The 25,362-nt window shown below is 36.4% G+C and overlaps 1 protein-coding gene across 2 annotated transcripts; it reads left to right on the plus strand.

Annotated features, from left to right (window-relative positions):
* The first annotated feature begins 20 nt into the window (after window positions 1-20).
* Window positions 21-24,418, plus strand: LOC140140253 (BDNF/NT-3 growth factors receptor-like). Of its 2 annotated transcripts, XM_072162041.1 has the most exons (8): window positions 21-308; window positions 8,281-8,355; window positions 11,821-11,892; window positions 12,957-13,025; window positions 14,762-14,919; window positions 16,312-16,578; window positions 22,716-23,021; window positions 23,732-24,418. In XM_072162041.1, exons 1-8 carry the CDS (start codon window positions 34-36, stop codon window positions 24,040-24,042), a joined length of 1,533 nt encoding a protein of 510 aa, XP_072018142.1. In that variant the 5' UTR covers window positions 21-33; the 3' UTR covers window positions 24,043-24,418. The 2 variants fall into 2 exon arrangements, with proteins under 2 accessions (XP_072018142.1, XP_072018143.1); XM_072162042.1 differs by lacking the exon at window positions 12,957-13,025.
* Window positions 24,419-25,362: the final 944 nt, after the last annotated feature.

The following is a 25,362-nucleotide window of genomic DNA, read 5'->3' on the forward strand; positions in this document are numbered from 1 at the left end:
ACGCACACCGCACAGCATATTACACTAACCATCATGACGCATCTCTACCTTATTCCTTTGGCTTATATTGTAATGTCATCGTACCAGACGAACTACAGGACAATGTCAAGTCAAATGGCAGCATCTATTGACGAATGTGGGAAAATATTAAATACTAAATACCTGCAATCTTGTATGTGTATTCAACTTAGTGCGGGCCCAGACGGGGAGAATTTACTAACACTTGCATGTAATAAGACTGATACATTGGATTACATACCTACTTTGGGAAAGAGTGTGCCAACAGGAGCAGCAGCTGTACAGAGACTGTAAGTAAAGATTTTTTTTTGTCTTTGGTGAAAACATTGTTAACCCCATGAGAACTACCTGCCTATTGGTCAAAAAGAAGTTTTTATTATCAATTGGACCAATTCGCAACATTGTTAGAATAATTTCACCACGCAAACTTATTTGGGTGAATTATTTGCAAAGCTACATTCTGATTGGTGATTAAAATGAAGATAGCAATCTTAGATCGGCAGGTAGTGCTCAGGGGGTTAAGACAATTTTTCTGTCTTGTGTCTTCTCTTCATTGCTACTCTTAAAGCTACTCACTAAAGTTGTTATACGTGTTATGTAACACGTGCGGTTGCCAGAAGCAGTCTAGTCGACTGTACCTGGTTAAAAATAAGCTAATATAGAAATATTTGAAAAAGATAGAGAGAGAAAATAAAATAGACAGCAGGAAACTACACCTAGAAAGATGGAATTAGGAAAAAAATCATACATGTAGGCTACCCATGTGTTGAAAAAACTTGATCACAGCGTCATAACCACATTTTTGCAGGTTGAAAATAACAAATCATTACTTTTGTATAAGCCATTATTGACGTTTCAAGCAAATGGCTTAATGTGTCGACAAGGAAGCAACGAAGCGAGCATTTAAGGCTACATGCTCTTTTTGGTTGAAATTTTTGGCGGGAAATAATCCCGCCAAAACATTATAGTAATCTTTTCCGACAACTAAATATCATAGTCAGGAAATTAATCATGCATCTGGTAGCTTAGATCATAACTTTCATTATACTTAGTTGCAATTATCCCAGAAAATTCTTGATTTGTTTTTACAGAGTCTTGAATTGTCGACGTTTTTGATCAAAAAACATCACTCGGTGTATTTTGAAACTCGAGGCATTAACTCTTCTCAAATTAGCCCCAAATCATAATTTATTATATGCACGTGTAGCAAACACCAATGGGAATAATTGGACGTTGTTTGCGTAGCCTAAATTGGGTTTGATTTTATTTCACAATAATTCTAAGGTGAGAATTTTGACCTGAAATTTCCTTTTTGGATTTCCAATTTAAATTCATTGATATGTGATATTTTGAATAAATAAAGAGGACGCTTACCTTTCTGCACCACTTCCCGGTATCATTAAGCATCTGATAACCAACATTTTAGCTGAAAACAGTCCCTTCCTATCATTTTTGAACAAAATATGGTTCAAAAGTGCGTACACTGCGCGTATAAACGGGCACAGCAAGGTAATAAAGAGAGCTATTTACGGTGGGGTATCTATTGTAAGCTATTACGGTAGGCCTATAATAGTATATCTTCCCGCAAGTGACAGGATGTGTCAAGCAGGGCGGTATATTCAAATGCTATTGTCTGGATCATTGAGTATCGATTGCGCACGTATGCAACACGGATGTGTGTGGTCCTCCCCAGGTTTTGACATGAATTACAAATGATGTCGTGAATGACCCAGCGTTTTCATTTTATTATTACTAAATTAATCGTCGTTTATCACGAGTGCTAAGAGTCGTACCAGTTCAATTGATCAAAATTAAATTGTATTAAATGAAAAACAAACAGACAAGTAGAGTCATACGTCTTTCTATGACCGTACATGATGCAGTCATGTCTACAGTAGAACTCATCTCGACCTTTGCAGGATTAAACCCCATTAAAAGCTATTAAACCAAGATAACACTCATTGAAGCAGCTCAACTGATTAAATCAGATCTTCTCTGGTTGTGAACAAGTGTCTGTTTTCAATGTGCGACATCGCAATAAAGCTGGTATTTATAGCTTCAGTTGGGTAACCGATTATAAAGGAAACGAAAGGAAACAATGGTATGTGTACTTTTGTTCACGAAATGAGACAAAGACCTGCTTTTTGTTAACCAGCATTCTTCAAAACGAGCAACATAATGATTGTTGACTTAACACGGTTTGGAAATAATTTCTTCATATTTTTGGTGTTATCTGTCGTTTACATATCCTTCCTAAAACACAAAAGTGCGACCCTCTCCAAACATCTAAATTAGCTAAAAATTTAGGACATGTTACAAAACTTTATTTTCTAGAACCTATTTAGAATAATTTAAATGTAGCTTTTACCGTTTTTTTTGTGGCATCCTTCAGAAGTGAGCGGTCCGATACCAATATTTTCGGTCAAATCTCCATTCAATTAACACGGGGAGTTGGCTAGCTATGCCTTGCCCTCACTCATATTTTACAAAAGTGCGACCATTTCTGAACATCTAACCTAGCTGTAATTTTAGGTCATGTTAGAGAAATATATTTTCTAGAAGTTTTGGAGAATAAATAAAATATTCGCTGGTTATTTTTCACACAGTGATGTTAACTAGGCAAGTGTCCATTCTTTCCAACATACATCATTTGTTGAGGTCACGCGTCAATGGTGAGAGCACTGTGTATTGTGTATAGGAAAACGGACAGTAACTGCAGTATGAATCCTACCAACATCTGATTTTCAATACACTAGAAACGTGTTGATATGTTATCTTTGAAAATCACCGAATGTTAACCACAGTCACCGTGGCACAGTAGGCATCTTTAGCATTCATAGTGCAATTGGCAGTGGTTCGAACCCCGGTGAAAATTTTAGTATTTTTTATTCTTTTTACTAATGCGCTGTGCCGTTTTTCAAACACGCCCCTGAATGAAACTGATGGGCAAGTACCCTTAATGCAAAACATTTTATAAAAACACATTACGAGTCATCAAGTCTGACATTAGCATTATTTTACATCTTGATTAGTACGTTCTGCGCTCTTCACGCCTCATTTCTAAATGTCTTTAAGCGAAACACAATCAACATATTGCAACTGTAATTTTGTGTCGATGTTTATTTTAGCGAAAGTGTGATCCACATTTTTGTTAACTTGCAACAAATGTATGAAAACTAAATTTACAGTACATGCATGGTTACATAAAAGATACCACAACATGATAAAGGCATCAAAATAGAATTAATAATGGAAAGAAATTTTATGCCACACATAAACGATGAACTGTGTATCTTGTCATTCACTCATACATATTTTTCACAACTCGTTTTCTGTTATTACAAACGGCGATCTACCGTATATAAAAAACATGTCGAGCTACACAAATGGCACTGTGGGTTTGGATTCCCCGTATTAGATAAATCAGCACGTACGCGAGGTGAATCTCGCAGTGTTTAAGCAAAAGATTCGGAATATGGATGAGATGTATTAAAGGTTCGCAACATTTTTTTATCTTTTATTTTATTTGCTTCGTTGATGACATCACATTATATATTTACATAACTCATTTTGATCTCACTTTACTAATTTCTGACTTTACTGATTACTACAATTACTACATAAGCTTTCAGAATGTAATGGACTGATCAAATCGGGATATTTCCCATAACGATATTTACTAATTGACAGTTTACTAACACTTATTACTTTATTGATAACTAGCGGGATACCCGCGCTTCGCGCGGGTCCCCGCTAGATGAGTAAATGGGAGCGATCACTAAAACAGGAGGAATTACTGAAAAATGAAAAGGTAGAATCATTGAAAGGTAAATTTTATTTTTCTAAACCTGTCCCTTCTTGCATTTCCATTTTCTTTTCAGTTTCTTCTGCACGGACCTAGTTTGTTTCCATTAAAACAAAATGCTATTTAGCTTGTCATTTTCCGTTTCCATGTTATTTATCTATCTAGGCCTAACCCCATTTCCTTTATTTTCTAAATCTATCCTTTCTTATACGTTTCCCTTTATAGCTTCATTTTTATTAGCTGCTTAGCTTGTGATTTCCGTTTCCTTCAGTTGTTATTTATTTTTCTTATTTTTCCTGATTAGTTTCTAATTTTAACTTCTTTTTTTCCCTTAATTTTCCTGATTAGTTTCTTTCTTTCCCTCTTTAGTTTGCTCCCGTTTCATTTAGTTACTGTAACCATAACCCGTATAATAGGCCTACCCGTACCTTTTTTGTCTTCTTCTTTTTTCTCTTTTTTAAAAATTCATTTAGCTCCTTTCTTTCTCTTCAGTTTCTTTTGCATAGGTCTATTTTGTTCCCATGCTGCTTAGCTTGTGATTTCCGTTTCCACGTTATTCATTTATTGAGCCCCGTTCCCATGCATTATTTTATAAATCTACCATTTCTTACATTTCTCCTTTTAGTTTTGGCTTTTTTCTACATTTTATTCCCATTTTTCATATTCCTGCTTAGCTTGTGATTTCCTGTTTTTTTATTTATTTTTTTATTTATTCTTTCATTTTTAGCTTCCTTCCTTCCTCTCGTATCCTCACGATTTTTTATTATCTTGGCGGGTAATCTCTTAACCGAATCCAGTACCATGCATATAATCCACAACCCATCCATAGGCCTACCTTTTCAGTTTTGTCTTCCTTTCTTTTCTTTTCTATTTCTCTGGCACGGAAAGTTGGTCTGTGCATATGCACCCCGTAGGCCTACGTGCGCGTCACATTGCTCAGTACGGCCATAGACATACCTCGTTTGTCTGGGAGTACGGCGACGTACTAACGCCAACGCACTAACGCCAACGCGCTGCTGCTAGTTAGTTCGCGCGCTACCACTGAGTTTTGACAACAAAAAATCCCGGGAAAAACCCCGGTTTTAACCATATTTTCACTGATTTTGAGGCCAATTCTTGGTCTTGACCGTTTTCAACCATATAAAGTGCAATGCGTTCCCCGTATATTCCTCAATCTCCCGTATGAATTTGGCTGTAAAACTAAACGACGATTCATAGGCCTAGAATAAATAATAAAATTCACGCGACGTAGCCTTAATCTCTTGGCTGCCAACTTCGGTGCAGTGGCGGAAAATCGGGTGCGTAGCTCTGCGTAGGGGCGAAAAGCTCGAGATCATTCTTAAAGTACGCGATGTTGTGCATCTAGATAGCCTGAATGGCCACCTCGCAGTTGGCAGAAAACAGTGCAATGTTGCTCTGCGTATGGTTTTTTAATGGAAATACTATTACGCGGTTCACACTGTCCTTATTACCCACAATGCCACTGCATGCGATTTTGCATAGCAACACGACAGTTTTTTATGTTATTCGCTTAGTTACCATCAAATTTTGCAAAAACGAATGTCCGATGGAAAAATGGCAATATGTACCCGATCATTATACCACTAAATCAAAGCCGAAAGTCTAGGCAATTCGGAGAACACTCGCGCACAAGATGGGCAACCTTCCTTTTATTTATATAGATAGTATTACATTTTCCTGCATGGTAGTAACCAAAGATAACATCTGCTTGTGTGGTTTTAATTTTAACATTGTAGTGTTGCAAAATTATTTTGTCCACTTCGCTCCATATCTTTTTATTTTTTTTGCAACCAAAACAAAAAGTGTTACTTCGTTACAAATTTCACATACATTACTTTTTTCTTTTCCTGTTTTGTTAAGAAAGACTTTTGTTGCCGATAAATATTACTGGTTATATTCCAATTTAATGTCATTAGCCTGGGTTCTTTTGTTGCCAGAATATTTTTCCAAATTTCATGAATTTCATGTTTTTGAATTTATTTTCCCAAAAGGTTTGACATATTGGTTTAGTCGATACCTTTGATATCATAGCATTCCTATGATTCGGGAGATCTGTTACCATGCAAAAAATATTGTAACTGTCTAGGGTAGCGTTAACATCATTGTAGAGCAAATTAAATATTTTTGGAGAGTGGTTGCTAAAGACATACACAAAATCATTTTCTTTGACAAAAACAAATGTAATGATGAAATTTCGAGCACCCACTTCAGGCGGTAGTATGGTATCGCTTGCAATAATCAACTCGGTCATCAAATCCTTCAAAAGTTGCTTACAGTTTATAAGGGTTTTGGTTAAAACAAACCAAATTACTCATTACAGCGAATATATATGTCAGCTCTTTGACTTCATCAATATTTCTATGAAATATTCACTTGCATGGGTATATTTATGATATAACTACTGTGCTTTCTAATAATTATTATTGGACGCCTGAGTTTTTGTGTTTCATCATATAGACGAATCCAACGAGCCAATTCGTGGTCAGCCATTATTGGTTCCCCGCATGCACCAAACAGGTGTTGTGAGTGCCCAATTTTTGGAGAGTGGTTGCTAAAGACATACACAAAATCATTTTCTTTGACAAAAACAAATGTAATGATGAAATTTCAAGCACACACTTCAGGCGGTAGTATGACATCGCTTGCAATAATCAACTCGTTCATCAAATCCTTCAAAAGTTGCTTACAGTTTATAAGGGTTTTGGTTAAAACAAACCAAATTACTCATTACAGCGAATATTGATCTCAGTGATATAAACATCTCAAAAAAGTAACTAACTCCCCTTAAATAATGGCCATTATTCAAAAACGCGCTAATGTATTACAAATCTGAAAAATGCGTTAGAAGCGGAATTTGGAAGCACCTCATTTGATACGATAGCCCATAAAACAATAAAACACCGGTCAATTTTACGTAGTGAGGTCCAGATTTGAAAGTTGCACTTGCAACAATACAACAGCACTCAGATATCATTTCACAGAATGATATCCTTCCATTATACTGAAATAATTTACTGCAACTTTCAAATCTTGGGTTACATTGATTTAAATGTACGCTATGGCGTTAATATTTAGTCAATTGTTACAAATGAGGTGTCAAAATCGCAGAAATAAAATCTGCTTCCAGCGCATTTTACAGATATGTAATACAATCGCCCGTTTTTGAATAATGGCCATTATTAAAGGGGAGTTAGTTACTTTTGAGATGTTTATGATTTGAAATGCAGACAGACAGGACAGACGTTGGTGGATGAGGGAGAAGAAATGTGAAAAGACCCAGTGTTATGAAAGTTTTGTAAGAAATATATTTGTTGAGCAAATATATTCTACTAAACACTGCTGTGCTTCCATGGTGGTTGATTTGTGTTTTTTAAAGATAGTATTTTCAAGAATAAAATGCAAAGCATTATATATTCAAGAGAATAGTTGATTACTTTCATTTCTAATGTTTCTCAAACCCTGAAGATAAAATGGCGTTCACGAACAGTTTGACCTAATTGTCTCGAATCGATCGCATAAGGTGGTATACCCTGAAACGTCTGTGACGTCAAACCCATGGCTCTTGACTTGACAACACAAAAAATTGACAAATTGGGACGAAAATCTGGCCTTGTCCCATCACACCAAAATCCTGGCTACGCCACTCAGCTAAACACTTAGTTTCCCAGCTAAACATTGTGTTCAGTTTCTAAACGTGTCACATTTCATATATTTAGTTTCTAAACGCGTCACACGTCACCGATTTTTACAGTGTAGAGAAAGGGTTTCATGCTTTGTGGTGTAATTATGTGTTTGCTTCAAGGTACATTTGGTATTTTATTACTCATTCATTTTTCACATGGAAGCGTACTTTACGGGTTGAAATCACAGTCCGTTATTTCCTGTTGCCATTAAACCCCTGAGCACTACCTGCCGATCTAACATTGCCTCTGATTTGTCAATTACATGATATCTTCACTTTAATCACCAATCAGAATGGAGCTTTGCAAATAATTCACCCCATTTTTTGTGTTGAAATTAGTCTAACAATGTTGCTGATTGGTCCAATTGATAATGGAAAGTTCTTTTTGGGCAATCGGCAGGTAGTTCTTATGATGTTAAGCATATGTAGCACTTCATTTCCATCTGTCCTCTATTAAATCCCTTCTAGTAATTCTATTATGTGTTCTACGAATCAAGCTCAAAGTGTTACCCATTTAATTTAAATGCGAATCATGAACATAAACAATAAATTATACACCTGAATTGGTTAATCTTAACATGTTTATATAAAAATTTCTAACACTAATAAACTAAAACTTTTTAAAATAGTAATGAGATAGTCACAATTCACAAGATTCCTTTAATGCATGGTAAATAATGGATCAATATTATTTGTGAAATTTGTTATCACACAAAATAAATCGCGTTTTCTCTCTTTTTTAAATATTTTACAGGATCATCGAAAATCAGCCGCGTCTGACCGACTTATCGTCCACTGCACTGCAATATTTGACGGGTTTGAGGGAATTGTAAGTAGTTATTATTTATATCTTATTTACTAGGTTACGCTCCAATGATCCGGGTGCATTACACAGATCGATTCATCTTATTTACTACGTTACGCTCCAATGCTCCGGGTGCATTATACAGATCGATTCATCTTATTTACTACGTTACGCTCCAATGCTCCAGGTGCATTATACAGATCGACTCATCTTATTTACTACGTTACGCTCCAATGCTCCGGGTGCATTATACAGATCGATTCATCTTATTTACTACGTTACGCTCCAATACTCCGGGTGCATTATACAGATCGATTCATCTTATTTACTACGTTACGCTCCAATGCTCCGGGTGCATTATACAGATCGATTCATCTTATTTACTACGTTACGCTCCAATGCTCCGGGTGCATTATACAGATCGATTCATCTTATTTACTACGTTACGCTCCAATGCTCCGGGTGCATTATACAGATCGATTCATCTTATTTACTACGTTACGCTCCAATGCTCCGGGTGCATTATACAGATCGATTCATCTTATTTACTACGTTACGCTCCAATGCTCCGGGTGCATTATACAGATCGATTCATCTTATTTACTACGTTACGCTCCAATGCTCCGGGTGCATTATACAGATCGATTCATCTTATTTACTACGTTACGCTCCAATGCTCCGGGTGCATTATACAGATCGATTCATCTTATTTACTACGTTATGCTCCGGGTGCATTATACAGATCGATTCATCTTATTTACTACGTTACGCTCCAATGCTCCGGGTGCATTATACAGATCGATTCATCTTATTTACTACGTTACGCTCCAATGCTCCGGGTGCATTATACAGATCGATTCATCTTATTTACTACGTTACGCTCCAATGCTCCGTTACGCTCCAATGCTCTGGGTGCATTATACAGATCGATTCATCTTATTTACTACGTTACGCTCCAATGCTCTGGGTGCATTATACAGATCGATTCATCTTATTTACTACGTTACGCTCCAATGCTCCGGGTGCATTATACAGATCGATTCATCTTATTTACTACGTTACGCTCCAATGCTCCGGGTGCATTATACAGATCGATTCATCTTATTTACTACGTTACGCTCCAATGCTCCGGGTGCATTATACAGATCGATTCATCTTATTTACTACGTTACGCTCCAATGCTCCGGGTGCATTATACAGATCGATTCATCTTATTTACTACGTTACGCTCCAATGCTCCGGGTGCATTATACAGATCGATTCAAGTAGTATTGATAGCACTTCATCCATAAAAGCTACTGCTGTTAGAATAGCTTAATTAATAGTTCGTCTCAAAAGCCCTTCCCAAGTTAAAAACCTAATGCGGAATGCGTTTTTTTGTTTTGTTTCTTTACTTGTTTTTTTTTTAATCTGTGGGACGAGGTTTTTGACAAGAATAGTCCACCTTTTCATTTCTCAAGGAGGTTTCACCAGGCCCGTACTCAGGATTTTGTTTGGGGGGGGGTGCTGATTTTGAAAAAGTGGACTTTTTTCCAGGGATGGGGGGCAATTTAGAGAAAAGTGGACTTTCTTCCTAAAATTTGGACCTTTTTTGCCAAAAAGTCGTAAAAACATGATTTTGATTGTGATATTTTGGGACTTTTTTAGACTTTTTGCAAATGGGGGTGCGACGCATCCCCTGCACCAACCCCCACCCCCCACCCACCTCCACCACCCCACCATGCGTACGGGCATGGGTTTCACTGTGGTCAAGATGAAGAATTTTATTAAGATTTAAAATGCGCGCGGGGCTTTGAGACGAGCTATGTTCCAACTCCTGTGTTCCAACTCCTCAATGCATATTGTCCTGGTAGAATGAAGCCAATGTTTATTGGAGAGGCATGAAAACTAACACTACGGCCCAGTTATAATGATTTTTCAACGTAAAATTATAATGATGACCTATTTCATGTATTTCAATGCATCCAAAAGATGATGATGTGTCACTGGAGCTGGAATAGATGATAAAACTTTCTGATTATGACCAGGACCCTGACAGTGAGTTCAGAAGTATGTTACTGCGTGGAAGCGGCCATTGACCCTGTCATCGCGTATCATGAACTACCGGTCGCTACGGCGCACTTGAATGCGCCCTATACGCGTTATTAATCGCGTAGGACGTTTGTGCTGGCGACGCGTTCGTTAGCACCCCGGCGAACCCCCGGGGATGATGATGTGTCACTGGAGCTGGAATAGATGATAAAACTTTCTGATTATGACTGTAATATGTACGTTTCTTGGTCGTTTCTAAGTGTACAAACATTAAAGCATTTCAATGTCACCAAAGTGTACTGTACAAACATTTAAGCATTTCAAATGCTTGATGAATTACGATTATGAAATCGTCTCTTAAGGGATCTGGTATGAGTGTTTTGAGCGTTACGACAGTATTTTTGTGAGTGGTATGAGCGTTTTGAGCGTTACGACAGTATTTTTGTGAGACATGAGAGCACATCAGACATATCGAATTGCATTTTGCATTCTGAATACGAAGAATGTCTTTCTGATATCAAATAGTTTTCATTTTTGAAATTCACGATGTAATACTAATTTTATGACAAATTATTAAAATTTGTAGCTGGGAGGAAAAGCCGACGATCAATTGAAAATTTTAACCTTTCATATTGAAGATATGGATTTTCTTCCCCAAAAGACCTACTTTTTTTTGTGTGTTTTGGGAAAAAAATCCATATCTTCAATACGAAAGGTCAAAATTTTCATTTGATCGTCGGCTTTTCATCCCACCTACATACACTTTACGTATAAATCATCAGATTTGTAAAGTTTACTTCGAGTACTGTTAAATATCAAAATATCAATTTTAATCATTTGCCATAAAATGTGTATTACATTGTGAATTTTTTTAAATCAAAAATATTTGAATCAGAAGGACATTCTTCGTATTCAGAATGCAATTCGATATGTCTGATGTGCTCTAATGTCCCACAATAAATACTGTCCAAACGTTCATACCCCATCCCTTAACTAATATACAACTTATAGCATCAAATATTAAGACGTGTTCGCCTCTGTAAACTTATGAGCAACACGATTTATCATAAAGTCAATCGACATTCAGTGTATGCATCTAACATGTCTGATATATACCTTTAAGAACACTGTGTCTAGGCGATATTATCGGCATGGTATGTGTAGTTTGTGTAGTACAATTCTGAATTGTACTGGAAAGATCCACGTGAAAGAACGTACATGCATTCATAGTTGAGTATTTCACGGGACCTAAAAAGTATATGAAAAATATGTTAAGGTTAAGCATTCTTGTGATGTCGTGTGCAAAATGGTCGCTAATTTAGTTAATCGCATGATGCCTTGAGCCACAGACGGGAAAACATCGTCATTGTCACCTGGCTTTAGATTGATAGTTTGACTGATATATTATTTTGTTCAATAATACCACTCACGTTTCACATTTATTATTGATTTTATCAGGCAGATAACAAAGACGGGACTAGAGACAATATCAGACGAAGCACTGGATCACAATACTGATTTGATCGTCGTGTAAGTGTTGATTACAAATTGTGCGAAATAACCAAAAATTATGATGTTATGACCTTTTCTGAAAAGATAAAATGCTGAAAATATACCACTTGAACAGGTTTAATGATTATGTCACAGGAGTTTTTCTTACCCACATTTTAAAGTCAAATTCTCACCTATGAGAGCTTAGTGAATTTAGAATATAATTATATACTATCAATTCTCAGACATACTAATAATCAATTGAATTGCATCTATCTACTATACTAAAATAATCAGAGAAGTGTGTCTGTCTGTCTGTCCGGCTATGCGTTTCGCCACTCATCGATCCAATATTTCGGACATGGACAGGTATCGGGAAAAGCATGTCCTTCGGCTGATTTTGAAGGTCATCGGAGGTCAAGGTCAAAGGTCAAAATTTCAAACTTTGTCCGATCGGGTCCAAGCTTGGTGGGTGGAATCCTTGATACGAGGGGAATAAATACGCGAAATAAAATTAAGGTCAACCGAGGTCAAGGGTCATCACGGACGGTTCAAATTTCAAACTTTGTCCGGTTAGGCTCAAACTTGGCGGGTGGGATCCTTGATATGAGAGGTACACGTAAAAAATAAAATCGACGTCATCCGAGGTCAAATGTCATCCAGCATCCAGGGGCTACATTTTAAACTTCGTCTGATTTTTAAACTTGGTGAAAGTAATTCTCCATATCACGGGAGCATGAACAAAATCAAATCGAGGTCACTCGAGGGCGAAGGTCATATGGGGTCAATATGCCCAATGTGCTTGAAAGTGGTAAAAAGAATTATCGATATGACAGGAACATGTCAAAAGGGGTCATCAGGGGTCACATAGCATCGCTATCAGTTACTCTCACAGCTACAGGTAAACTATAGTTCTAATTACAAAATAATGGGCTTTTGACATTTTTGACATCGATCCTTGAAATGCCTGTCTTAATTGAGTCAACATAATTACGTTATGATTGTAGTTGAAAATAGTTTTGAAATTATATGGGTTTTTTATCATTAAGGATTTAATACGTCTTATAACATATATAATAATTGATATTACCGTTTTTATGCAGTGATCTGAGAGATAACGAGCTACTGGCGGCTTCTTGGCGGATATTCCTCAATCTGAACTTCACATATATGTAAGTTGTACTAACATAAAAAATCACTTTTACGCATAACGCATTTATCGTACGCAAATGTATTAAACAAACCAGACTGTTTTTTGAATAGTTACCGCATACTTTACATGTCTGTTATAAAACTATAATTTCCATGGCCGGCCAATGTGTAACATTAATGTTTGTAAAAATCATTTCAGGATCGGTTTTCTAACAGTTATGTGTACTTAGGTGTAGATACATGGTTGTTTGATGGCATATCCATGTAGAACTATAACCATTTTAAACTAAATGTGAACACTGATGGCGCTATTGATCTTAAATCTTGTTTACATTTACAAATGGTAGACGCTTGTTTACTGGCATTAAAACATAATAAAATTGAGTAACAAAGAACACGGAAATTTTCAAAAATAATTTTTGTCATGAAAGTAAATGAATAACTTATATTATAAGGCTAAAGTAAATGTAAGATATATGTAAATTGTGCCCTAAATTTTCAATTTTACAAATATACAGTTTATAGAATACCACAAACAAGCAGAAAAAGATGAATATTTTAATAATGAAAGGAAAATCGATATAAAAATAGCTACAAAATGTATTTGTGTATATTAATTAGTGTGAAGCTTTTGGCATTGTCCAAGTCTTAATTCAAGAATTGAACATTATATGATGTTTTGTTAGAAAACTAATATAACCAATAGGTTCACCTGGATGATATGTTGTTGTCACGCTCAACGGCACTTTTTATGGTCTCCGGTTTTAAACTCATGTAAAAATTTGTCCTGATCGATCAATTCAAATGTTTCTCGGTTGCATAACAACTTAAGGGTAGATACGGTATTGTTGGTCGAAGCAGTCAAAAAAAATCAATTTTTATTGACTAAATCAATATATTAATAAAAAATAACACTTTGATGTTTTGCAAAAGTACATTCTACAAATCATATACTTTGAAAACTTGCTTAATTTATTGTTGTTAATGAGTTACGTACATTTTACAAAAGTGTTGTTGTTTCAGCCGTCTTTACAACATAACTCAAGAACCACAGGACCTACAAAAGTATTTCTGTGATATTTGAATTCTTCTACACGCTCACAAGGAAATGAGCAATGCAATTTTTGCCAAAGCTCACTGCCATTCGCAAGATGTTGTGAACTACCAAATCACAACACTTTAAAATAGTGTATTATTACCTTAACTAAGCAATCAAAGGAAAGAATTTGCCGTCAACAAACCAAAATGAATCAGTCGGCTGATCTCGCTCTTACCATGGGCTCTATAACCTCGTCAGGCTAAAGATTATTAAACTTGCGCACAGAAACATTAACTGTCATAATAAGTAACAAAGAATTCAGGATACAAACCACTTGTGTTATTGCACTTTTCTGAGTAAACTCTTTGGTTTCATTAGTTTTAATGTAGACTGACAGCTGTTCACGTAGAGGAAAAATAGAACATGCGATTTAGGTGGAAACTGATCAAGAACTAAAATCCTTCTGGACCATTATAGACTTCATTATAATTGCTTTGTTTTGCTTTTCTTTCGATGCAAATGACACATTTTAAAAACCATATTTTCCCGCCATTTTTAAATCCCGCCATTTTTTAATTTCAACAGATAATATGACAGGTCATAATTTTCCTGGGGGAGGGAGGAGGGGGATGGCGAGGGCGAGGAGGGAGGGGGTTCTTTCAATAAAATGACACATTTTTTAAAACTTTATTTCCATTTTTCCTGCCATTTCAACAGACATCTGACCGGTAATAATTTGCGATGTTCTGCGTGTCGAAATCGGTGGATTCAAATCGTGATAACAGAGGGGAAAATAGATGAAAATCTTGAATGCTACCAGGAATCCCAAGAAGCAATACTAATCGCTGATGCTAGCTTTGACAACAAAACCTGTTGTAAGTAGCCTATACACATCGTTCAGAGCAGAACAATCTATTAATTATTTTCTACAGAAATTGTCAACGGTGTTGACAATATCACAACACATTGTTTGCGGATTGGGCATTGCGCAAATATCCAAAAAGAATAATTTATGCGTTATGAGACTGCCGTATTGGCTTGTGTCAAATGCATCTAATTTCCCCCTTAAAGAACTGACAAACTAATGAAAAATATCTCAACAGGTGTTTTCACATTAATGCTAGATTTTCAAGCACGTGACAATGATCTGCTTTGCATTAAAAAAAACTTAAAAGCAAACGTTTTACATGGAAAGCGTAACAAACAATATTTGTTTCAAACAAACATCACGACCGTAATAACTGATGATGTTTTGAATTTTATCATGAAATTGATATCGCGATCTCAACCGTGATTTGTAAGAAATCAAATTGGAAGTACGCTAATACCTAGCTGGAAATGATATTAACACTCGCGGGTTTAATTTGAAAGAAAAAACAAAATTACTCTTAATGCTGTAGGCTCTGTTAGGAAGCTAGGTGAGACGAAGTAATCTTGTCCTTATGCAAAAGTAATCTTCCCTTAGTCGTGGTTGATTTACACAGATACAAACAATAAATGTAAATTTATAGTTCAGTCGCTAGTATCGAGCGTTGCCAATGAGATGGATCAATCATCATGCTGCTTATGGACCAAAGAACAACGATTGCTTATCGCAGCGATTGAAACATGAATTGGCGGCGATGTAGATATCGTCTGCTACGTACTTTGGAAGGAATTTTTGCAGATTCACAGGACTATGTTTTGCATTGCACTTTTTTTAATCAATTAAAGGCACATTCAGCGGTTTGGACGTTCGCAAAAATCATCAAAAATCTGTGCTAACATATCTTGCTAGTGGTTCAGCCGAAAGCCGTTTATATAAGACAACTTTTGACATTATACATGATATTACTAACAACTAACAGCATATAAATTTGCTGCATGTATTTGAATGGGGCTTCCACATTGTCTATACTGCTGTTTTCTTCGGTTTTTTTGCCAATCTTTTTATTTCAAAAATACGACACTTTGAATGAATTAGGCATATCCTTCACTTTTTTCAGAAATTTAAAAACAATTTTATTTTTTACACTTGCGCTGGGATCACTGAATGGGTCTTTAAGGGGGTTATTCAGGCATTGAGACTATGACAATGCAGATGTTAAACTATCCCGGAAGAGGGGCTATAATGAATATGTAAATCCTGTTTCCTATTTCAGGCACTGACCAATGTCCAATCCCCTCTGACCAATGTCCAATGCCCTCTACCATGTCTACTTAACATGTCTATAAGATATCCCCAAACTCTTCAGATCAATAACACAATTATACATTTTGTTTTTCAGCTGATCCAGTTCTGATTATTTCCCCACCATCAATAGAGGTCAATGAAACGGATTCATTTATCGTGAATTGTACTTCCTACGGGGAACCACTCCCGGAAGTGGGATGGGATACCAGCGGGATACAGTCGGAATATGAAATAGTGCCTATATCAGGAGGTCAACAACTCAGGGTGTATAACGTAACAGAGGATGATTATGGCCCTATAACATGCCATAGTAGTAATGCTGCTAAAAGATCCTATCTGGACGTACATGTCGTAGTCAATGGTAAATTCACAATAAAGATTCACTTTACTGATACCAAATTAGTCTTTCACTACATTGTCTTATTCTTCACATCTTCAACACATCATCTAACAATAATTTACCACCTTACTTGCTTATTTTGGATTGTGATGCAATCAAGCAAAATCAGTCGGAACTCGGCAATAATAAATTTTCAGTTTCTTATAGGATAGTAAAAAGCATTTACAAAGCTGGATTTTGCGGAAAACACCATTGAAATTGAACAACCAGTTCCAAAGATATGAGCAATTAAAGAGTTTCCAAAACAACAGGAAACAAAAGGAAATATTTCCTTTGTTTGGCTATATCTCAAAATCAATATTTCCGAGTTCCGACTAATTTTGCTTGATCGCATCTCATATGTGTTCATAATGCGGAAGATCAGATTAAAAACTTCGGTCGAAGTTTTGCCAAAGGTTTAAAAAAATAACGGTTAGTTCATGAAAAAGAAGAAGTGAAATTTAGCAAAACGCGACGAGGTTTATTTGCCCGTATTAGAGCTCTATTGTTCCGCTATTGTATCCGCTATTGTATCCACTATTGTATTCTATTCATAAAAGCTACTGCAAGAATCGCGGCAATCCCTGATATTGCAGGTGTCTACCGACGGCGTTTCGCATTTATTAACATTCAAAATGATCCGATACTCTTACATTTATAGACTTATTACCGCTTTTTATATCATATTCAGAAATTGCAATTATGAAAACTACAAACTTTGAAAGTGAAATATATTTACCATCGAAAATATATCATACTTAAATTCTATAGAATCTATATAGATACCCAACCCAGAAGTGCCCATTTCTAAATTTTTGAGTGAACACGATAATGCGATTGATTTTCTTACACGTAAAATACGGCCAAATCTTGTTTCACGTATAGGGCCAGCTAAGGGCCTACTATAGACATTTTCTTTTTGTTGGCTGGCCGCTGAGCTACATCTTTTTACTGATTATAGATACGTCAAAACGTGTTCCCATGTTGAAAGTGTACAAGCTATTTCTACTTGCTTTAGAGAGAGCACAATTGAATGAAGACGATTTATTTATGCCAGGATTTCATTTAATATAACTATTTTTATTTTAATAATACCCCATACCTAACAAGAACATAAGGAAATATTGTAAAGGCCATAAATATACGCACTCATGCATAGGGAGACAAACATGATAAAGTTAATCTGTTCTTTTCATTCTCGTTCATTAACCTTTGCAGGGGCGTAAATCCATTTTTGAAAGTGGGGGACACACAGACAGTGGGGAAATCAATAAATACAGTAAAAATGGGCGCAAAGCGGCCATCGCGTTGCGCTTGGATGTGCCCCCTCAGAAGTAAGAAACTTTTGCAATATGAATACCTAATTGAAGCGATTTCATTTTGGCACTATTAGTGTGTAAAATTTTTGTTTAAAAAAGCCAAAAATTTGTGAAATGACAGTCCATAAAGCCTTTTGTGGAAAAGTTTTCCCTAGGCCTATAAATGACATAAATTGGCAAATGTGGAAAGCAGAAGTGAAAATGGCTACTTGTTTAGCTACTACACAGGGGGTGTCTGATGTGCCCCCTCAGAAGTAAGAAACTTTTGCAAAATGAATACCTAATTGAAGCGATTTGGTAGCCCATTTTGGCACTATTAGTGTGTAAAATTTTAGTTTAAAAAAGCCAAAAATTTGTGAAATGACGGTCCATGAAGCCTTTTGTGGAAAAGTTTTCACTAGAGGCCTATTAAATTACATAAATTGGCAAATGTGGAAAGCAGAACCGAAAATGGCTACTTGTTTACCCACTACGCAGGGGTGTCTGAGGGGGGATGTTCCACCCTGAGAAGTTGAAGCCATTTGGGGCATCATATTTACACTATTTAAATCATTGCTTAAACAGAAAAAAGGGTCCGAACTCAATTAGCAAAATGTTACACAGGTCCACTGATCAGGCCCGTACCCAGGATTTTTTTTTTGGGAGGGGTGCTGATTTTGAAAAAGTGGACTTTTTTCTGGGGGCAATTTTGTAAAAAGTGGACTTTCTTCCCCAAATTTGGACCTTTTTGACCAAAAAAGCGTAAAAAAGTCTTTTTGTATACTTGGGGAGGTGCGGTCGCAGCCCCCCTGCGTACGGACCTGCCACTGATATGTTAGGCCTATAAGACCTGCCCCCCTGAATCCGCGCCTGCGGGTGTAGAAGTGAAAGCGACCACTTGTTTATAGGCCTATACACACAAGGGGTAGGGGGTGTCTGAGGGGGATGTTCCCCTTGAGACGTTGGAAAATTTTACAAAATGAAGGTCCAATTGAAGTCATTCTGTCAAAATTTTACTTGAGATTTGAGATTCACAATTACTAATGCATGCATGGATTGATGTTGAAATCATTTTTATGGTGATAAAATGTGACAGGCCCTGCATATAGGCGGGCCCGCAGGAATTTTCACACGCTTATGGGCAGTGGACCCACCTTCCCGCAACGCCTAAAATAACCACAGGCCTCATATATAACTGACTTTTCTCCCTTTTCTCTTCTCTTTTTCTCCCTTTCTCTTCTCTCTTTTCCTTTTTTTTAGGGGTGGGGACCAAAAAGTGGGGGGGACATTTGATATTGTGTCCCCCCCACTTTAAAAAGTGAGGGGTACGTGTCCCCCTGTTCCCCACCCGATTTACGCCCTTGAACCTTTGGAGCATTTCACAATCCTTCTCGGCAATCTAGGGCCATAGGCCTATAGTAATTTAAATCGTGAAATGGCGCAACACGCAAATTAAAAGCAGCGCGAGCGAAAGCAGTCGCAGACAAACTCTAGATATTAAATGAAATGCAAAGAAAGAGGAAGAGAGACTGATGAAAATAAAGGAACAAAGTCAAGAATGAACAAGAAAGAGAAAAAAGAAAGAAAGAAAGAAAGAAAGAAAGAAAGAAAGAAAGAAAAAAAAAAAGAAAGGAGGAAAGAAAGAAAGGAAGGAAAAAGAAATGAGAAGAAAGAAATAAAGAAACGAAAAAGGAAAGGAAAGAATGAAAGTAGGCCTATGAAAGAAAGAAAGAAAAAAGAAAGAAAGAAAGAAAAAAGAAAGAAAAAAGAGGAAGAAAGAAAGAAAGAAAGAAGGAGAGAAAGAAAGGAAGGAAGAAAGAAAGAATGAAAGAAAGGAAAAAAGCAAGGAAGGAAAATGAAAAGAGAAGAAAGAAATAAAGAAAAGAAAAAAAACTAAAAAGGAAAGGAATAATGAAAGTAGGCCTATGATAGAAAGAAAGAAAGAAAAACGAAAGAAAGGAGGTAAGAAAGAAAGAGAGAAAGAAAGAAGGGGAGAAAGAAAAAGAGAGAAAGAAAGAAAGAGAGAAAGAAATTAATACAAAAAACTGCTATAATGGAGAGAATGAAGATCTACCAAATGGGCAGGGCGTGACCAAAAGGAAATTAAAGTTTGAATGCAGAAAATTGGACATTAAGTCCGATGATATCAGGGCCAGCAAGGGTGCCGTAATGGCATATAGTATGTATATGAATGGATGAAATAAATTGATTGATTGATTGTATGTTGTTCCTTCAACCAACGCTAGTGATCTGAACCTGAGGTTTGGAGAAGGCCAGTGACTTTAAGATCAGACGGAATATGGGGAATCTCGTTGTAGTGGCGCGTGATGGGAGTGTCACCGTTCTTTTTGCTCACTTTGATAAAGTACTTTTGTACGAAAGTCAGTGTATAATTTTATATTTAAACATCGTTGAACAACACCATTTTGTTCAATTACTTTTCACTTTTTACCATGCGATGTTACGTGGGACTCTTAATTTTTTCTGCACCAAATAATGAGATTTATATATTTTCTAAGACATTAGATCTGTTTAATAATTTATTTGATTCAAAAAGAAAAACGTCAAGTGTTCAAACTTTACTTTTCACTTTTTACCATGCGATGTTACGTGGGACTCTTAATTTTTTTCTGCACCAAATAATGAGATTTATATATTTTCTAAGACATTAGATCTGTTTAATAATTTATTTGATTCAAAAAGAAAAACGTCAAGTGTTCAAACTTTAAAGCTCTTTTTCTCGAAACAGCGATTTTAATTTCAAGTTAGATCATTTTACCAAATCAGGGCCGAATTAGGCTGTTTAGCTTAATCATGTGAAGTGACCTCTTGAAATGATATCACACTGATCAGACTGATCTTTATGTTATTACAGTGAGGCCCACATACAAAGTTCAACAAAAAGTGAACGATGTTATAGCTTGGAGGGCTAACAAACCAACACCGCCAAATTCGACTGACGTGTGTACAACGTGGGAGGCTATGGGGAAATAGAACACTCGTTGTCTGATCATGCATGTGTTTATGGTTATCAGTCCAAGAGAGCGCCAAATATGGATCAGGAGTATTACATAATAATACCCTGCTATGACAATAGCTGCACTAGGTTAATCGTATAATCTCCTTATGTGGTTAGCATGGCTGGGCCAGGAAATCCACAAGGTCAGCCAATGTTTGTACATGTATTCGGTACATGTGCCATATCTTTTACAATGGGTGATAAATTTCTGGTTTGTTTTATTTCAAAACGCAACAGTCGATATTCTAAAGCTTGGTCCAAATCCAAGAGAAGAACCAACTCTAGTAATTTATGTGGTTTCAAATTATATCGGCCGCCTTTTTGATAGAAATGGTGTTTGTTGATGTGCACAGTTTCCCATTAGATCATAACATGCTGTTGTACATCCAAGGTCAAAGGTCTTTTAATCCATATTTGGCGTTGTTCTGGGACTGGTTATGGATAACGGTTACTTAGCAGCTCTCGTTCTGCTTGGGTTTATTGAATACACTCTATATATAGTCATCAATATGTCGTTTCCAGTCCCTCGCTGAACTATTGGGTTCAGCTATTAATTTTTTTAAATAATTCTTACCCCATGCAGCTGATGGGGTGATTATGGGTCGTCAAAACCACTAACCGCGAAATGAGGATATCGAACTAGTTTGCCCCGCAGGGCTAAAAAGAACCACAAACAGCGTAATATGGATATCCAACTAGTTTGCCCCTCGAAGCTTCAAAAAACCACTCATCCAGAAATATGGATATCCAACTAGTTTGCCCCGCAAATCAAAGAACCATTAACCGCGAAATATGGATATCCAACTAGTTCGCCTCGCATGGCTACAAAGAACCCACTTACTGCGCAATATTTTTTTACCTCAAAAAAAGAATTAATATCTACCAAAAAACGTTTCAAAACGTAAAAAGGGGCCAAAGTTTAAAAAATCTTTCCTGTGTGGCTTTTCACCCTTTTTTAAACTTGGTCCCATAATATGAAAGTTTCTAAAGACCCATATGAAGTCATCTTTAGGCTACTTGTTTGTTTTCTTAGTTGTCATTGTTCATTTTGTAGAGTAAATGAATTAATGTTCGTGCGTGATTGAAGTTTTTCCGTAAAGACGTTATAATGTATTTTGATTTAAGCAAAAGTAGCAAATACTCACTTTGTTAAATTCTTCATCGTCTTGTGCGATTCTGCGCCTCATGTACAGATGTAGGGCCTATATGCAAGTTGACAGACAGTCAATTTGCTAAGTATATATAATACTCTACTACTCTCTATGAACACGCAATATAATGAAACATAAACCTTCAAATGATTTTGATAATACATAGCCTATGCTTTTGAACAGTCTTAAACCTAATTGTAGAAATTACTACTATACTGAATGGGACCAAGTTTAAAAAAGGGTGAAAAGCCACACAGGAAAGATTTTTTAAACTTTTCCCCCTTTTTACGTTTTGAAACGTTTTTTGGTAGATTTTAAAAGACAATTAACTATGAATGATACGTGTATTAAGATTCAACAGATATAGGCTATTGTTGTTGCAGATTTAAGTGAACAGCTCTTTTTAGAGCCATTGTGTAATTTCCATCATACCGTCGCATCGGACTAGAATGATTATGCTGTATTCATGGAGCATAACAGCTTGATGAACTTATGTCATACCATTGGTTGAAGGACCGGAGCGCAGCATGTTGGCAGTATCTCAATTTTGCAAGTAGAGAATGGTCGTCTGTCTTATTTCATGAATACATAACCCGTCAAGATTCTGTCATTTTATGTCTGATTCATAATTTTGTTCTTTCTCTTATACAGCTGCTCCACATATTCTGCATCTAGGATTGCCTCAAACGCATTTTCACTGGCGTATCCCATTTAATTACACCGGTATGCCAAAACCGTATATAACTTTCGTTCATGAAGGTAAACCTATCAATACGAAGGTGAATGTAGAATTAACAATTTGGGATAAGAAAGTTGCGCGTGGTCCACGTCTGTATTTCGGCTACTTGGCAATCAAAACACCGTCTCATTTTGACAATGGGAACTATACTTTACGAGTAGAAAACTTCTTGGGTTCAGACGTGGAATGGGCAATATGTGAATTTATCGACCATCCAGGTAAGCCCTGTGAATTGCTGTTTAAAAATTTATAAGATTCAAAAACACACACGTGAAGTGCCATTTTGGTGATGATGCCTATACTTATTGTACTCATTCCTACAACGTCATATCATCATACAAGGAATTCTCCCATAATTTAGACAGGGGATTCCCCACAAAACAAACACCTAACGTTTTTTCTAGAAACAAGATGCTAAATATAGAATAAGGGGATTCCCCAATACGTATAGATCAGGAGAATCCCCACCGTGACGTCATTGAACTAAAACTAGATAAGTATGACGTCTAGAAGGACCTATGTTAGATAATAACATGACTAATTATTACCAACAGGTCCTATAGTTTCCATGTTACATTGGAATGTTCAAATTATAAACAAATCAATAAAAGCATGTTTCATTTTGTTCAGAAAATGACTAAAGGGCAATTCCACGCAAAAGTGTACATGTATACAGACATCAGACACATTCACCAAAGAGCTTAATCATTACTCCATTGCAAAATATTTTGAAAGTATCTAATTAATCAAAGCATGATAATTGATATCAGTTTCTTCAACTTTAAAAAGTATTTTTATAGTCACACTGTTGCGGAATTGCCTCAATATAATGTACATAGCAAGTAGGCCTAGTACTGATAATTAATGCTTTGTCATTTTGACAAAGAATAAGAAGACAAGCAATAACATAGTGCCCTGTTATTTTTAGGTTTCTTTCCAGACGCAAATGCTGACCTAAAGCCAAGATCTGACCTAAAGGCAAGATTGAAGAGAATGTATGATGGGCTTACAGATAAGCTTGATCTGCATCCAGATATGTTTGCTCCAGCTATAAAAGATATGGTCACCCAGTACGAGAGCAGACTTGCTACCGACACTTCTTTGGTTTCTGCACTCCACACTTTTGGAAAGTATACTGGTACTGCTGCTGGTTTGCAGATTGGAGTCCAGCCAGCAGCTGTCGCCTGCCACATGTTGATTCTTTGGAGTATTTTTTTTGTGTGTGAATGTAGTCTGTAACTTACTTGTTTGTATTAAGAACATGAAGAATCCATAAAATAAACAGGCACAGAGCTACAATTCAAAAGGTCTATTAAAATTCCGTCCCGCCACAAACTGGAATTTTGGCTCTGGCCCTAGTACATGTAGCTCCAGGAATGTTTGTGTAGTCTGATCTGAATTGTGTCTTGTCCAAAAGGCACGGACCATTAAAGGCTTTCTATTAAGAGCCATCATTTATTGCTGGTGTTGAAAGTCATAGCAGGTAACTTATAAAATTCCAACCAAACTTAGCCCCTGTATAAGTGTTTACAGGTAATCATAATAACAACTCACAATAATCAGAGTACATACATTATTACAGTAAGCCAAAAAAAAAATTAAGGTACCAGTTGTGTTCACCCTGTATATCCTAAATAAAGACAAAATGTCAAAATTAAAACTAACAACTAATATCTGAACTCTTTAGCTCTGATTCAAGACCTTATGTGTTGAAATTGGTTGAGAATTGAAGAAACGGTGATCTAAAACCTACTGAAGAGACGAAATCAAAAGTTGCACGTTTGTGTTCTAACGCTATGTGTACAAATCAATGGCATGCAATGGAAGAAATTGCATCTTTTAAATTGGGATCGTCATTGGGGTTTTAGATCGTCGTGTCTTATTTCTTGAACAATTTCAACGAATGAGGTCTTAAATTCAGGGTAAAAGATGCAGCTATTGGCTGCTGGTTCCAATTATGACATATCTGTCTCTGTTTAGGATATACAGAAACCTTAATTTTGTGGCTTACTGTATATGCCTATCATTTGCCAAGTTTCAATTAATGTGCAATGTGCAGTATCCTTTTCATTACATCAGCCACCCAGGGCGCTTATATATTACATGTAAATTGTTTACATAATAGCATACATAAACAATTGCCAAAATATTCATCCATACTCATTGTGACATACGTTTCAGACCATGATTCAGATTTGTGCTTATAGTAGTCCATACAGGACCAACGCAATATTTAGCAGTATAATCAACGCCGTCAGGCGTTGGTCCTTATAGATTCGATCTATACCCCCAGCAGCGCACTCAAATTACCATAAGCAGTGACCTGAACAAACCCAGTGGAAACGTAACCATTCTATCTGTGTGTATATTTATATTTTGTTGTTTTTCTTTGCATTTATTCATGTAATAATTAATCCGCGTCGTCGTCCATATTGATCAATACAATTTCGATTTCAACATAAAGGTCGATTTCATTAAAACCACCAATTTATATCGTAATGATCAATTTCAGAATAGGCCCAAAAACTACCCACTTCCGGATGCTATAAAAAGCAGAGA

This window comes from Amphiura filiformis, chromosome 19 (genome assembly GCF_039555335.1).
Source record: "Amphiura filiformis chromosome 19, Afil_fr2py, whole genome shotgun sequence".
NCBI classification, from domain to species: domain Eukaryota; kingdom Metazoa; phylum Echinodermata; class Ophiuroidea; order Amphilepidida; family Amphiuridae; genus Amphiura; species Amphiura filiformis.

Coding starts and splice junctions, on each gene's coding strand:
- LOC140140253 (XM_072162041.1), top strand. CDS start 34: ATGACGCATCTCTACCTTATTCCTTTGGCTTATATTGTAATGTCATCG. Junction 8,356..11,820: donor TTGACGGGTTTGAGGGAATT/GTAAGTAGTTAT, acceptor TGATTTTATCAG/GCAGATAACAAAGACGGGAC. Junction 13,026..14,761: donor AATCTGAACTTCACATATAT/GTAAGTTGTACT, acceptor CCATTTCAACAG/ACATCTGACCGGTAATAATT.